Source organism: Chionomys nivalis, chromosome 2 (assembly GCF_950005125.1).
Source record: "Chionomys nivalis chromosome 2, mChiNiv1.1, whole genome shotgun sequence".
In the NCBI taxonomy this organism is placed as follows: Eukaryota; Metazoa; Chordata; class Mammalia; order Rodentia; family Cricetidae; genus Chionomys; species Chionomys nivalis.
This window is the reverse complement of record NC_080087.1, coordinates 16845645-16861429: the sequence shown is the minus strand read 5'-3', so window position 1 is coordinate 16861429 and position 15785 is coordinate 16845645. Positions and strand designations below refer to the sequence as shown.

The following is a 15785-nucleotide window of genomic DNA, read 5'->3' as shown; positions in this document are numbered from 1 at the left end:
CCTCCTCAGTTGTGTATATTCGTGGGTGGGATTTAAAAGAATCTTTAGCTTGGCAGTGGTGGTGTATGCCTTTAATCCCAGCACTTGGGAGGCAGAGGCAAGTGGATCTCAGTGAGTTCAAGGTCAACCTGGTCGACAAAGCAAGACAACTAGGACTGTTATATAGAGAAACCCTGTCTTGGAAAACTAAAACAAACAAACAAAAACATCTTCTATATGTGGTAAGGAGCTATACTCATGAAACCTTATCAGAGTGATCACCTAAACAAGATATGTACAATGACAGTACCAGGTGACAGCTCAGCATGGATAGAGGGAATCTCATAAGGCCTCGTCCCTAGACAAAGAGCTACAGGGAGTTCATGACTGCTGAGATAGGGAGATTCAGTCTTCTCCAGGGTCAGGCTCCCGATAGCTTATCCAGTACCAGTTGGTCAGTCCTAAACACATGTATGTATGATTAATATTAAATAGACTCAGTAGGTTATACCCACACAACAATAACAATAATTTAAGAAGAGGTAGGTTATGAATTTGAGAGGAAGGGGGTGATATAGAAGGAGTATAAGGGGGAAGGGTTGGGATAGAAATGATGTAAATACAGTAAGTACAATACTTAAGCATATATATATATATAAGCTGTATACACACACACACATATATATAGAGAAAAAGAAACCTTTATAATGTCTATTTTTTAGTGTATGTGTGTGTGTGAGTGTCTGTTCATTCATGTGTGTAAAAGTATGCATGCACATGTATATGCATGCATGTGGAACTCATAGGACAACTACCAAAAGCTTTCTATCTTGATTTTTGAGATAGGGTATCTTATTAAACTGGAGTTTACCTTATTTTTTTTTTTTTTGAGACAAGGTCTCTCATTGGTCTGGAGGTCACCTTGTTTATTTGAGACAGGGTCTCTGGCGAACTGACTCAACTAGGCTGGCCAAGTCCCAAGGACTTACCTGCCTCCATCCACAGCACTAAGGTTACAATTTTGAATCAAATACACAGTTTTTTTTTAAGAGGTTAGTTTACATCCTCAGGCGTATCCAGCAAGCAGGTTACCAACTAAGCTATCTCCCAGTCCTGTATTGATTATTTAATGAAATATTCCAGTCCCACTTGGTAACAAACATCTATTAGCAAGTGGTTAGAATCTGGGCACACACATGCACACGCGCGAAATTTGTTTAAAGCTCTGTGTCCTTATCTATAGCTTAGTATAAAACTATGCTAAGGAAGAGCAGGGCCAGGGCTGGAGAAATGGCTCAGTGGTTAGTGTCCATGCTGCTCTCTCAGAAGACCCAGTTTGGTTCCCAACACTCAGGTTGGGTGGCTCACAAAAACCTGTAAACCTTACTCCGAGTCCGCTTCTATATTTTCTGGGTACCTGGATTCACACATGAAGAAACACACACACACACACACACACACACACACACACACGAAGAGAAAACGATCTTTTTCAAAAGAACAATGTTGAAAAGTCAATACAATATGCATACTGTACAAACACTTGAGCAAGATTGTCATCTGTTAACACAAAGAGAGGATGTAGGATGATTTCCTTACTTAAAGAAAATCACAACATTCTACAGACGAAAGTGTTCAAATTAAACACAAAGATAATTGATACAAAGTCAAACAGACTCCTCACAGTCTTCACCCTTTTACAAAAAGATACACACACGCACATACACACATACACACACGTACTGACAGGCAGGGCCGACAGCAATCCTTTCTGTCAACTTTTTACCCGTCTTTCGCTTTTTTAATGCTTGCATTTACTTCTCATGCCACTAACTCTGCTGGGAGGCTGAAAGCAGACATTATGTGTTCATCACAGTCACAAACTAGGAGAATAACTTTAGGCTTCAAGTAGAAACACGGAAGGTTAGTTTGGGACTTACCTTGACTTTCTTCAGCCCTTCACAAGTCCCAGTTTGGGCACACCTGGCCAGCGATTCTTCCACGTTGATCAGCCACGTTGTTATGTCCTTGACAAACCTCTCCACTTGGGTACTCTGAGCCGTGAAATCCTTCAGGGTTCCCTTTGCTTCCTCGGTGGTTTCTTTGGCGTGCTCCAGTTTCTGTCGTAAGTCTGCTTCTATAAACTGAATATAAAGCAAGAGTTTGTGAAAGTCTGGGAGGACCAAAAACACACTCACCCGCCTGGAATTCTGTTTACACCAAACTCCATCGAGAGCACATTAGGCTCACCATGGAAGCCTCTCCAGTACTAATAGCTTTTCCCAGGATGGAAAACCAGGCAGTGTGGGCTGCCAAACACATTGAGTGATGGCAAAGAGCAGGGCTGCAGCTAACTCTGGACTTCAATAGAGTGTGGTTTGGATGGAGGTTCCAGGGAAGGGAAGAGTACATCCTAAAAGCGAAGCTGGACCAAAAGTCTGTTGTTAATTCTCCACAAGGAACAGTCACACAGGCCCGCCTGGATGTAGTGATTAGAGGAACCCCGCCAAAAGGTTTAATGGTGAACCGATTTTATCCCGTAAGATTGCAGTAGGGTTATTTTCTTTCTTCTCCTAGGATGAGGTATTTCAGAAAAGCTGAGTTTTGTGGCTCCCAAGTTAATAAAGAGAATTACAACTACTCTAAACTGAAAAAGGTCTTAATTCCACATCTCAAAGATCAGTGCAGTTTGGCAAAATCATCAAACATAAAGGTTTGATGTCTTTTCTTAACTCCTGGATCGGAGCAGTTGTTAGCAAGGAGCTAAGAACCTCCTTTCTTCTTGCATTGCCACGCTTCTATTCCTGCTTGGCACAGCTGTAGGATCCGCAAGCCTGGATGAGAGGGAGATGGGTGAGGTATTCTGAACTGAAGACTCATGGGTGAGTGTGAACTGCCTCTCATAACCTCACTTCTCTAGGCTTATGGGTCCTCTGGGAGGGAGATGCCCTCATTGCTGGACACCAGCTGAAATCCCTAGATGAGCCTGTACATTCTATACTGCCTCTTTATTCCGTCTTTTCTATGCCCAAGGCATCTCTGCATTCATCCTCTGGAGAGAGTCCTTAGACAACTTAGCTGCCCTCACGCTGTGGGGTCAAAGAGCGGTCTCTTCCTTTACTTATAACTTCCAGGCTAAGGCCACATAATGGTACTCACCCCCATCCCCCCACTCTGCCCACCTCATCTGCTGCTGAGATGCAGGTTAGCCATGCAAGCATTTACTCTTTGGCAAATTACATCAGAAATCAGCCAGCCTGCCTGGCAGGGGTTTAGAAACAAGATGTTGGTGGCTGCCAACTGAAGCTGCCCCCTGAACAGTGTCACCGAAATTCTTCTACCTATACTAGAGGACAGTAAAGGCATCTCACATGTCTTCCTTGGGGTAGGGGACAAGTAGGGTGAAAGAGGAGAGATACACAGGAGTTCACACCCCAAAGCCTTGCTCCAGCCTCACTCTGCAATAGCTTATTGCTCTCTGCTGTCCCAAATACATGTGATAGTAAACATCATCCCTTCTTCTCACTGTGACGACGACTGCCGCTTCCTTGACTTCCTGTGAAGCGTCCAACGCTCCCATCCATGCCTGGGATCAGCACCAAGCATGGCTAAGTCAATTAGAGAGAGAATAAAGGACAATGAAGAGGGGGAAAGCCCCATGAACATCTCAAAAAGAAAGGAAGCAAAGACTTGAACCAGGAGCTGGTGAGGTGTCAGTCAAAGCATACCGACCACACTGAGTGCTTCTAGGGCTCGGGCATGAGGGAAGCTCAGGTTCCCTGTCCAACCCAGTTCCTTCCTGATCTGCTTCATGGTTCCTGGGACTGGAACCATCGACAGGGTCATGAACAGACATTGGCAATCCTAGCCCTGTCCCCTAGCCCAGTTATGGTGTAAACGGGTTAGCACATTATTAGTAAGAACACGTATTCATTGGGGCGGGGGTCTATTCCTGTTTAAACATAAAATGCACCAAGAAAAAATCAGGCTGTTAATGCATCCACAATTCTTTAAGGAAAAGAGAACTACCCTTATGATGTTTGGAATGCAAATATGCAACAAATATTGACACAAATAATTTTACTGATGCTAATGTTTAACCCCTGTATATGTTGGCTAAGAATTATGGTGATACAGACATATACACACATGTACAGGTACACACACATATTCATTTTGTATTTTGGGAGTGAAGATGTGATTGGCTGTTACGTGGTATTTACTACAAAAATCATCTTTCGCTTACCTGAAGGTCTGTGGGTGTTTCTGGATTTTTCGTTAGTTCTTTAAGGTCATTGATTTTGGAATGCAGTTCTTCCAATTTCAACGCTTTGTTTTTAACTTCAGACTATGAAAGTAAAGACACAGGGGAAAGGCATCATGACTCCGAAGACCAACAGACTACACTTGGCATCGCATGCGGAGAGCTAACGGTCATGATGCCATCTTGAAGCAGTATTTAGAAGATCTGCTCAACATTTTTACTAGTGTGGAAACTGTTACCATTAAAGTTCACTCTGAATAAGAGGGTATGTGGGAATCTCTCTCTCTTTCTTCTCACCCTCTTTTATTGGAATAAAATCCCTGGAAAATATGAAACACTGACCAAAAGCATTGAGTCAGTGAAAATGTCCACTAGGCTGCCATTTATTCATTAGCAGTGTTATTACCAATTACTATGGCAACACTAAAGTCTTACAGAAGCAAGCTAAAACAAATGCACACCAGGACTGCTCAGCGACTATCAATAGCACACAGAAGGCATGCTTCAAATAAATATTTACAAGACCTTGAAGCAGAAATAATTTTGGCATTTGCTATTTTACCTACTCCTCCCCCCTTTCAATCAACAATTAACATACAAACAAATACCAAACCAAGAGTCATTATCGAGCAAAGATGCTTATAAACTTCACAGATCTTAATCACAAAAGAATGTCTAATACAAGAGCTCTCTCAACTTGAGAAACAGAACCTAGTACTTTGGGACAACAGAATTTCCAATGGCTTGAGCTCAGAAAGCAATTTATTGTACAATATGGAACTCACTTCGGGCTTGGTGACTTTTTACAGAACCAGCTGGGTGTTTAGGAAACTCACCTGCTGACCCACACTCACTTAGAGCATGGTGTGAAGAAAGGGCTAGCAGCAGGAAGGACAGAGCCAGGTTCTGGGCTGGTTCCAGGGCACTGATTTAGTAACTGACGTATCGCAGGGTCAGCAACAAAAAGCCCATCTCTGGGAGACTGAACCTTGCCACACCAAATAAGGGTTTGAGGCACACAGATAGCAAGTTTCTGCAGTCAGCACAAGAAGGCTGATTTGACAACAGCCTGTCCTTTGAGAACTCCTGCTGCAGTATTTACTGTCACTGCAGGTTCTGAGCATGGTGTCACCATCTTTGTGGAGCAGGAAGACGCACCATAGAATAGCATAGCATCCCATGGCATGCCCTGTGTCTGCGGCAGATGTATCAGGCATCAAGAATTCAAGGGTTTAGTGCATACTAAGGTGTATAATAATAATTAGTCAATAATATTTTTGTAATATGGTCTTGCTATATGACTAAATTAGTCTCTAACTTGCAGCCATCGTTCTGCCTCAGCCTCCTCCCAAGTGCTAAGATTATAACTTTGCACCATCATCTGACAAAGAAAGATAAATTTTGAGTATGCACTAAATTTATTTTTATCAAATTTATTTAACTGTAAATTTATTCACAATTAGACTTTTTAAAAACGTGTTTTGCCTACATATGTGTGTGTGTAATGTGTGCATGCCTACTGCCCACAAAGGCCAGAAGAAGGTACTTGTTCTGCAGGAACTGGAGGCCCAAATGGCTGTAAGCAGCCGTATTGGTGCTAGGAACTGAACCCAGGCCCTCTATAAGAGCAACAGGTACTCTTAGCCACAGAGTCATCTCTGCAGGCCCTATGATTAGTTTTTTTAAAAGATTTATTTTACTTTAAAAATTGTGTATATGTATGCATATGTATGTGTGAGCATGTGTGTATACTTGTGTGTGTGTGCACATAAATACAGGTGCCTGTGGAGGTCAGAGGCATTGGATTCTCCTGGAGTTACAGGCTGCTATGAAATTATCAACATGGGTGTTAGGAATTGATCTAAGGTCTTCTGCAAGAGGAGCAATATACACTCTTACCACTAAGACATGATTCCTGTTATTCAATTTTTTTCTTTTCTTTTTAAAAATTTATCTTTTATTGTATGGTATAGGTGTTTATATCTGTGCACCACAGGCATGGTTTGTTTCTTCAGAGGCCAAAAGAGGGTATCAGATCCTCTGGAACTGCTACAGATGGTTGTGATCACCATGTGGATAACGGGAATTGAACCCAGGTTCTCTGGAAGAGCACTTAATGCTTTTAACCACCAAGAGAACTCTCCAGCCCACAATTAGCTTTTTCTTATGTGCATTTAATTTCGGATTACACGGTTTCTAACAATCACCCTTTGTGAGCCTGAATACACGACTCCAGAACAGAACACTCTCCAAGTTGTAATACTAATTTTAACGTCAGTGGTAACAACTAAAAATGACCTTGGGATTCTTCACTATGTCTGAATGTTTAGTCTGTATAGTTTTCTTAAGTTCTGATACCTTTAGACATTGAAATTATATTACAAGAGCTCTCAAAAACTATTAGAGTCTGAGATTGCCCAGTAAATTACACAGTACAGTTAAACCAGACTACAGTTGTTCATTCAGTTACCTGTCAGGTTCTTTTTATGTGCCAGATGTGGGGTGTAGGGGATGGGGGCTGTGGGGTACCAGACTGCAGAATGTGAATAGGATCTTCCCTTCCGAAATGACAGTAAATCACACGCCTTTTAAAACAGCTCTCTCTCTTTAACATGTCTAATTTCTAATCATGTCCCTATTATTGCTATATGGTTTTTCAATTGTGTGTAATATGCAGGCACATGTGTATGTGTGCAGGCACATGTGAAAGTCTGTGCCTTTGTGTGCAAAGGCCAGAGGTCAGCATTGAGTATCTTCCTCGATTGTTCTCCACCTTATATATATTGAGGCAGGGTCTCTCACTTGAACCCAGAGCTCAACAATTTGGCGAGTCTGGCTAGCAAATTTGCTCTGAGGTTTTCCTGCCACCGATCCTTGCAGATTGGATCATAGGCAGACCACCACACACACAGAACACATGAGAGCTCTGGGGATCTAAGACCAGGGTCTCATGATTACACCACAAACACTTTATCTGTCATAAACACCATGACCAGAAGCAAACTGGGGAGGAAAGAGTTGGTTTGGCTTACACTTCTATGTCAGCATCCATCACTGAGGGAAATCAGAGCAGAAACTCAAGAAGAAGAGGCAGGAACCATGGACAAAAGCTTCTCATAGGTTTGTTCCCAGTGTCTTGTTCTACTTGCTCGTTCATACAACCCACCTGCCTAGGAATGGTCCCACCTACATAAATCATTAATCAAGAAATGCCCTAGAGGCTAATCTGATGGAGGCGATTCCTCAGTTGAGGGTCTCTCTTCCCAGATGGCTCTAGTCTATATGAGGTTGCAAAAACAAAATAAACAAACAAACAACAAAAAAACTAACAAAAGCCCCCCAAAACCCCAAAAGCCAAAAAATTCCCAACTAACCGGCACAATGTTCGCTAAAAATTTGGATGAATTTTAAAAATTAACACAATAAATAGGATTAAACATAGTTTAGAATAAATAACCAAGCACAATTTTCAAAGGCTGGGTACTTTCTTACCTTTAATATTCTCCTATTTCCATAAATAAAATATAACACAACACCAAACATAACCATGCTGTAGGAGTTCCTACCACCAGTAGCCTTTAAGTTACCCCCCACGTGGGCGTGGCCTCTTATACTTTTTATGCTGATGTAAAGTGTGCGTCCAGCCTCTTTTCCAGCGGCAGGATTCGGTTGCTGTTTCCCGTTCCAGTAGAGGACTGTAAGCCTACCCCTAAATAAATAATCCTCTATCACTCTCAATTTTGAGCTAGTGCAGGATTTCTTTTAAGCATCCTTCTTCATAACCCCAGCTCAATGTAGTGTTTCTTTTCCGAATGAAGAAGAATAGGCACAAAAAGTTACAAACACTCCCTGTTTGGGTTTTGCAAAGGAAGGTACCATATTTACAGAATAATTGGACGCTTAATGTACTTTTTTTACATGTTCTATAGAAATGATATTACATTTCCAGTTTCCTACAGTAAAAATTCAGTACACTGATATAAAACTTCTATTTAAATCAGTAGGGTTCTGTTATGATATTGATATATTCACAGTAATATTTACAAGAATTGCCTTTAAAAATCTGTTTAATCAAGATAATCACTTTTTTTTTGCTATGTCTGGTTTGCATAGGTTAACTGCAGGGATATTTTGTAATTTATAATGTTTTATAGGAATCTGAAAATTTGAAGAAACTGTAAATACAGAAATCTATTTTGAGGACATGCTAAAACACATCAATAGATTTTTATTCAAATATATCAAAAATTTAAGGTTGTACTTTAAAAGCAAGTTTTACAGATTCTAATTTCGTTTGTGAAACATTACAGGTTTACCTCCCAATATCAATATGCATGGCGTAAAGACTACCTCTGACCTCCACATCAGGTGATCAGACTCACTAGTAATCTTGACTTTTGCTAACCTGGGACCTCTGAAAATTAAATCCAAGGAAATTCTGTTGCCAAACTTAGGTATTCTGAGTAACATATAATGGAGGAAGGACTAAACTCAAGCAAGAAATTTGATTATTTAACATTTTCTCAAAGAGAGTGATCTTACTCAAAGTCATGTCTTATTTCACAACAGAAAATGACATGGCAATGAGAAGATTAGAAACAAGGATTTCATGCGTGTACTTTTCTTTTGTACTAATGTTTGAAGTTCCTTAATAGGGGTTGAATAAAAACTGTCCCCATATGCTAATGTGTTGGAAGACTTGGCGGCCAGTTGGTGGCACTGTATGGGAAGGTCACTAAAGTATTAGGAGGGGAAGCCTTGCTGGAGGATGTATGTCAGTGGGTGTTTATACCCTGGCCCCACTTTCGGATTTCTCTCTCTACTTCCTGTGTGAAGATGAACTGTGGTGGTTTAGCCTCACATTCCTGTTGCCATGCTGTCTCTGCTAAGATGGACTGTATCCTTCTCGGAACTATAAGACTGAATAAACCTTTTCTCTCCAAAGCTGATTTCTGGCAGGGTTTTTTTTTTTTTTTTTTTTTTTTTTTTTTATTACAGCATCAGAAGAGTGAGGAATATAAGCCCCAACTAAGAAGTAATTATTAAAACTGCTTAGCTAGAGCCTAATCAATTTTTAAAATCAATAGTTAAAGTTAGGTGACTTTTGCCTTATTCCTCTGTGTCTTTGAAAAGCAGAATGGATGTAGGAACACCCATTTTTCTCTCTGTTCTTCCATATAAAGGCATGCCCTACCTCCACATGTATGTATTGTCATTTACCTCAAATTCTTTCAGGAATTCTTCAGCTCTGAGGCTGTTGTTCAGGTCGCCGATATTTTCAGCCAATTGTGGAAGAGAGCTATTGGACCAACCTTCAATCTCATCTTTACTTGAGAGGACATCATCCCAGATGGACAGGCTTACCCTTAACCTGTCCATGTTTTCTTCAATTCTCTCCGATACCTGAGAAAGGAAGCAGGCGCCAGCTCATCAAAATATGAAGTTCTTGAACCCTCACTCCCCTACCAATGCTTTCATGACAAGAAAAATTATATTCTGACAAAATTTCAAAATAATTATTGTACATTTATTAGCATACCTTAAATGCCAACCAATACGTAGACTAACTCCATCAATGGGAGAGTTGTTTGAGTTCTGAGACATTCACTTTTCATTCGTAAGTTGGGATACAAATGACAAAGGGTATGTCAGAATGCACAGAAGTGTCACTCACTGAATAAGACTCTACAAGACTGAGGTCCATATAAGATGGCATCGTATTTTTTATTTTCTTTATTTAAAACTTATTTTCTGTGTACAGGTGTTTTGTACTTGTATGTATATGCACTACACATGTGCAGTGCCTAAATAGGCTGGAAAGGGGCATCGCATCTCCTGGGGCTTGGGTTACAGATGACTGTGAGCTGTTCTGTGAGCACTGAGGATCAAACTTGGACCTTCCATAAGAGCAGCCAGTGCTCTTTGCCTCTGAGTCATCTCACCAGCCCTGTATTTATTTTCTAAGCACTTTTACTTGTAATACTGTGATATAGGGATGGCCATTAATTAGACTTGAACATATCTGTGATATCGAAAACATTTAGGGTCTGGCCATGGAGCTAAGTGAATGATGGTGTAAGAACTGAAAGTCAAAGTTCTAAAATACAAACCTGACCTCTTCAGTGCAAGACTACAGCCTCTATACCACCAATTCATATTTACTGCAATTTAATTTTCTGTCATTAGAAAATTAATATGGATATGGATATTATCCAATTTTTATCCATAACGCCAGCACTTTGGAAAAAGAAACGTTCTAAGTTGCGATTTGTCATGCTTGTAGTTATCAAATGGGGGAGTCTGTCAGTAAGCTTTGTCAAGTAGCTCATGCATCTGTCTTCTCTCTCCAGCTATCATTTTTCTTCACTTTGGAGTTAACTCTATAAACTGGAACTGGTTAATCCTCTGCCCGTTTGCCTGAAAGAACCTGCATGTAGGCTGCGCACGGCCTCAAGGGGGCGCTCTTACATCCAGCCACTTGTCCAGGGTGCTTTCCATGTCAGTCTTGACCAAGCTGAAATCTCCACTGTGGACTTTTTTCAGCTCAGATAGCAAGTGTTTGCCTTTGCTGGTAAAACTGTCCAACTCTTTCTGTTTAGAATTCATTTCGTTCCTGGCAGTTTCATGCTGTGGACATAAACGTTTCCTTAATTAGTTAAACAACCAGTGATGAGGATTTAAAAACATTAGCCTTCTAAGAGATGTATTTTGCTCAACTTTATGAAGAAACTAATGGTAATATGTGAACATGTATATATACACACAGCTGAGATATACCTAAATACAGATATATGTTGCATATATAAATCTATAATTTTCTTGAATTAAAATTTTCTAAAAAAATTAGCATTTTTAGAAAAAGAGTTGAACTGCTAACAGGAATTATCCACATTTAGATGTCAAACAGGAACAGTTGTGCAGAGGGGAAAACGCATGGGTGAACATTGAAGACCACTTAAATAAATGTGCTTTCATTTTACTTACCTTGGCAAAGACCCACTTCAGGTCCTCCTGGTCCTTCACGGTAGCTCTCATGGCAATGACATTGCCAGCACTTTCCAGAACTTTACACACAGCTGACTTCAGATTCTGATACTCTCTTATTAAGTCAATAAGCCCACAGCACTGCCCCTGGCTGTAATGATTAAAGAAAATATCACTTATCACAAATCAGGAGGGGAATGATTTCTCTTGGATTAGACCTAATATATCATTGCACAAATGCATCCAGAGATGGGCGTGGGTACCAAGAGAAAGCCATGCTCTCCCCACTGAGATCAATACTGTTGTTAGTTTATTCTGCTAAATTCTAACTCCAGTCTCCTCTCCAACTCAATCTTATGTGAGGCACCCAAATATTGCAAGTTTTAAAGTGTTTTTTTTTTTATGCTGCTTAGGTTATTTTTTGATTCTATAAGTCGAGGGGAAAGAAACCAATAACAGATAAAACAAAATAGTGTTTGTGTGACATAGTTAAATTAAGAACCTCTGTTTAAAGTTATCATATAAACCAATCCTAATTTTCTTTCAAATGCCTTTGTATATGATGCAATAGGGTCTGAGGCTCACTTCTTTAAAAGCAAACGAGTGGCCAAATGTCCCAGCATCCTTCTCTGAAGAGATCCTCTTCATCAGCTTCTCATGTGAAACTGTCAACAATGAGTTGATTGTGTATGAATGAGTACATTTATCCATCTTATGTATTTCTGCTCCATTTAATTATTCTTCAGCTAAAATATCACAGTGACCCAGGTAATGTGAGCCTTAGAATTCCTCCTTAGAAATAAAAGAAGATACAGTTATGCATCCCTGTTTGTATGTGCATGTGTGTGTGTTCGTGCACGTGCGCGCATGTATGTAAGCCAGATTTTCATATCAGCTCTTTCTCTCAACCCATCTCTACATTACATTTTGAGTCAGGCTCTCTCACGAAACCTGGAGCTTGCCATTTCTTCCTACCTGGCCATCTAGCAAGCCTGAGAACCCTCCCAACTCCACCTCCCTGGTGTTGAGACTGCAGCATACGCTCAGCTTCATGTGGGTACTGGGCGGGTGCTTTAAGTCAGGGCTCCATACTACAGTAAACACTAGCCAATAAGCCATCTTCTCAGACCCACTTCCTCAAAAACAATGACTGATACTTAGTTATTTGTTTTTATATAGAAAATTTTGAATGGTTTGTCTATAATTTCTATAAAATTATGTAGAGATTCAGTCTGGGATTATACAGATATAAGGAACACTTCAACAATCGCAGCCAATTTTAGTAAACATTTAATTAAAGAAGACAGAAACACATAGCTAAAGAGAACTATATACTTATCATTATCAATCGCTAGGCAAATACAAATTAAAAACATGAGATGCTGCTATCTGTGTGTTAGAATGGTGAATGCTCAGTCACATATATAGAACTGGACAGTAGTCAGTGTGGGAAAGAATGCATGCCTGCTGGAGACTTCCCCTGCCTGGTCCAGATACTTTGTTGAAATTGCTTATCAGTGTTTTATACATTTAAGCATATACTTACCCAGCAAAGCAGTGAGATATAAAATCTTATGTAAAAACCATCAGAAGTGTGAATGCCCATAGAGGTTTAATATTTAATGATCTGAAAAAGACTCCATTTGACCATCCATGAGTAACTATAGTGCCTGTGGCAATCCATTCAATGGAATTTGTAGCCACGTATTTTAAAAATGAACCATTCACATGCTGTGGAAATTACTTTAACTATGTAAAGATGTGTTGCATTTGTTTATGCTGCAGACTATTACTTTAATGGTGTGAAGGTGTGTTGTATCTGTTTCTGCTTCCTTTGCTAACCGTGTAAGAATGAGTGTTTAACGATGTAAAGATGTGTTGCATTTGTTTATGCCGCAGACTATTTAATGGTGTGGAGGTGTGTTGTATCTGTTTCTGCTTCCTTTGCTAACCGTGTAAGAATGAGTGTTTAACGATGTAAAGATGTGTTGCATTTGTTTATGCTGCAGACTATTACTTTAATGGTGTGAAGGTGTGTTGTATCTGTTTCTGCTTCCTTTGCTAACCGTGTAAGAATGAGTGTTTAATGATGTAAAGATGTGTTGCATTTGTTTATGCTGCAGACTATTTAATGGTGTGAAGGTGTGTTGTATCTGTTTCTGCTTCCTTTGCTAACCATGTAAGAATGAGTGTTTAACGATGTAAAGATGTGTTGCATTTGTTTATGCTGCAGACTATTACTTTAATGGTGTGAAGGTGTGTTGTATCTGTTTCTGCTTCCTTTGCTAACCGTGTAAGAATGAGTGTTTAACGATGTAAAGATGGGTTGCATTTGTTTCACCTTGCCTGCCTAAGGCACCTGTTTGCTCTAATAAAGATCTGAATGGCCAATAGCTAGGCAAAGAAAGGAGATGCGGGGCTGGTAGGCAGGAGAGTAAGTAGAAGGAGAAATCTAGAATGAGGGAGAACAAGAGAAGAAGATAGAGAAGAGAATGAGGAGAAAGAGAGGGACAGTCGTGGCACAAGAAGTCAGGCAGCCATCAGCCAGCTAGACACAAGAAGCAATGAAGGTAAGATATACAGAAGGAAGAAAGTTAGATAGAGAGAAACAGGTTAAGTTATAAGAGCTAACAAGAAAGGAGCCTGAGCTAAGGCTGAACATTCATGACTAATAATAAGTCTCTGTGTCATGATTTGGGAACTGGTTGGTGGCTCAAGAAGAAAAAGCCTGGTATATGCACACACACACACACACACACACACAGAGAGAGAGAGAGAGAGAGAGAGAGAGAGAGAGAGAGAGAGAGAGAGAGAGAGAGAGAGAGAGACAGGGGGGCACAAGCAACATTCATTACATGCAATTAGGGAAAGAAGTGAAAGGACAGAGGGAATGTAAACCAGGGCTGCAGAGAACTGGAGCGAGGGACAGAGATGGACTCTGGTGAGACATGAGGGGGTTTCCCGGTGTTGGAACTGATAGTGTGGAATTTGATAGCTGAGACTACTAAATGAATTTGTCATAGAATTTCCTAGGAAAAGGGGAATCTTTAGAGTAAAATGTGTACTTTCGGGTTAAAATTTAACTAACTCAATTACAGGTAATATAGCCAAACAAGTTTAAAATTCTAATTGTAGCATCCCACAATGATGGGTAATTACTCCTTTCAGGGAATTTTTTTTTAAAAAAACAAACAAACAAACAAACAAACAAAACATTAACTTCACATGCATTGGCATACCAAGAGAGCAACTTTAAACACCGTTCTAAAGTATTGCAGTTTTAGTGTTGCTAGCAGGGCCTAGAATACTCAGGGCTATTTAACCATTGGCCACATCTTCAGAAAGCAACAGGTAACTTGCAGTGTTACAAACTGAGTTGGAAACTTTGACAAGTTCCAGAGAGACTTACTTTTCATGAATTAGTCTTTTCGTGTCCTCCCAGGTAGCTTCTAAGCGGTTTATCTCCCTGTCGACTTCAGGGGCAAAAGCCACGTCCTTCCGGGCGATTTGTTTTGCTTTGTCTTTCAGCCAACAGAGCTCATGCTCCCGGGAGTTTAATTCATCCTCTAGCTGGTTGAAAACTCGCAACCTGTAAACGCAAATGTTAGTTTAGAGCCAAACTCCCAAAGTCATGAGCCAATACTTCCTCTCTCTAACTCCGTGAGCTCAGACAGCACATATTAACACAGCTAGCAAAACTCTCAACACAACAATTAAATTAATGCATATTAACAAAAGGAGAAACCTTAAAATATAATTTTGCAAAATGACCATATATCAGAAAACATTGAAAGTCACCCTTACTCTTTATGTGCAATGTTTACTGAACTTTTATCTTCTCTGTTTGGTGGTAGAGTAGAAGAGTCCTCAAAGAAGGCCAGCGTTATAGGCCAAGTAGGTGAATTCTTCTGTTGCAAGGTCATCACAGAAAGTCTTTCTGAGCAATGGGGTCCAGGTCACAAATAATTATCCTTCAGTATTACAGTTTTTTCATTTAATGTCAAAAGAGCACCATCAAAGTTTTATGAAAAAAATTCACTATTAAAACCTAGATTGCTACCTTTAATAAAAGATTTCTGTGAGAAAGCAATCCCGATTTTCTGTCCCCTAATGCATCATCATTTGCACATCTGTAATGTGTGGCCCTATAGGAGGCCACTGACTCATCCATGCATTCTGGTGTTGTGCTGTAGTGTATAACATACAACTGTTCCCAAGGTGGCTGCAGCGGATGTCCCTGTTCTCCACACCTCGCAAACGCAGGTGTGAAGTGCCTACAGCAAGCAGTACAGGGAGTTAGCCATATATCCAAGACTGGGTAAATCCAGAAGTTTATTATAACCTTTTCTCAGCCAATGTGTGCTTTTGAGTGGATTAGAGAAGTTGATAGGGCTCTTGAGCCCAGCTTGGGCCTTCATCTCCAGCAGCTTGAGGATTCCCCATCTGCTCGGCCTGAGCTGGCCAGAGAGGATCAGCGCTCTTTTGCATTCCCAATGCTTCTGGTAGCTTCTGGGATGAGCTACCCAGCTCTGTGCCTCTTTACTTGGAAATTTAGTTT

The 15785-nt window shown here is 40.4% G+C and overlaps 1 protein-coding gene across 23 annotated transcripts in view; it reads right to left on the bottom strand.

Moving 5' to 3' along the window:
• Positions 1 to 15785, bottom strand: part of Syne1 (spectrin repeat containing nuclear envelope protein 1) — a 471855-nt gene that overhangs the window by 264485 nt on the left and 191585 nt on the right. For all 23 annotated transcript variants that reach the window (XM_057763198.1, XM_057763205.1, XM_057763207.1 and 20 more), the window contains 6 exons: positions 14637 to 14816; positions 11228 to 11378; positions 10712 to 10870; positions 9464 to 9646; positions 4226 to 4327; positions 1920 to 2123 (listed from right to left, as the gene is read on the bottom strand). In XM_057763198.1, coding sequence (XP_057619181.1) covers positions 1920 to 2123; positions 4226 to 4327; positions 9464 to 9646; positions 10712 to 10870; positions 11228 to 11378; positions 14637 to 14816 — 979 coding nt within the window. The remainder of the gene's footprint in view (positions 1 to 1919; positions 2124 to 4225; positions 4328 to 9463; positions 9647 to 10711; positions 10871 to 11227; positions 11379 to 14636; positions 14817 to 15785) is intronic.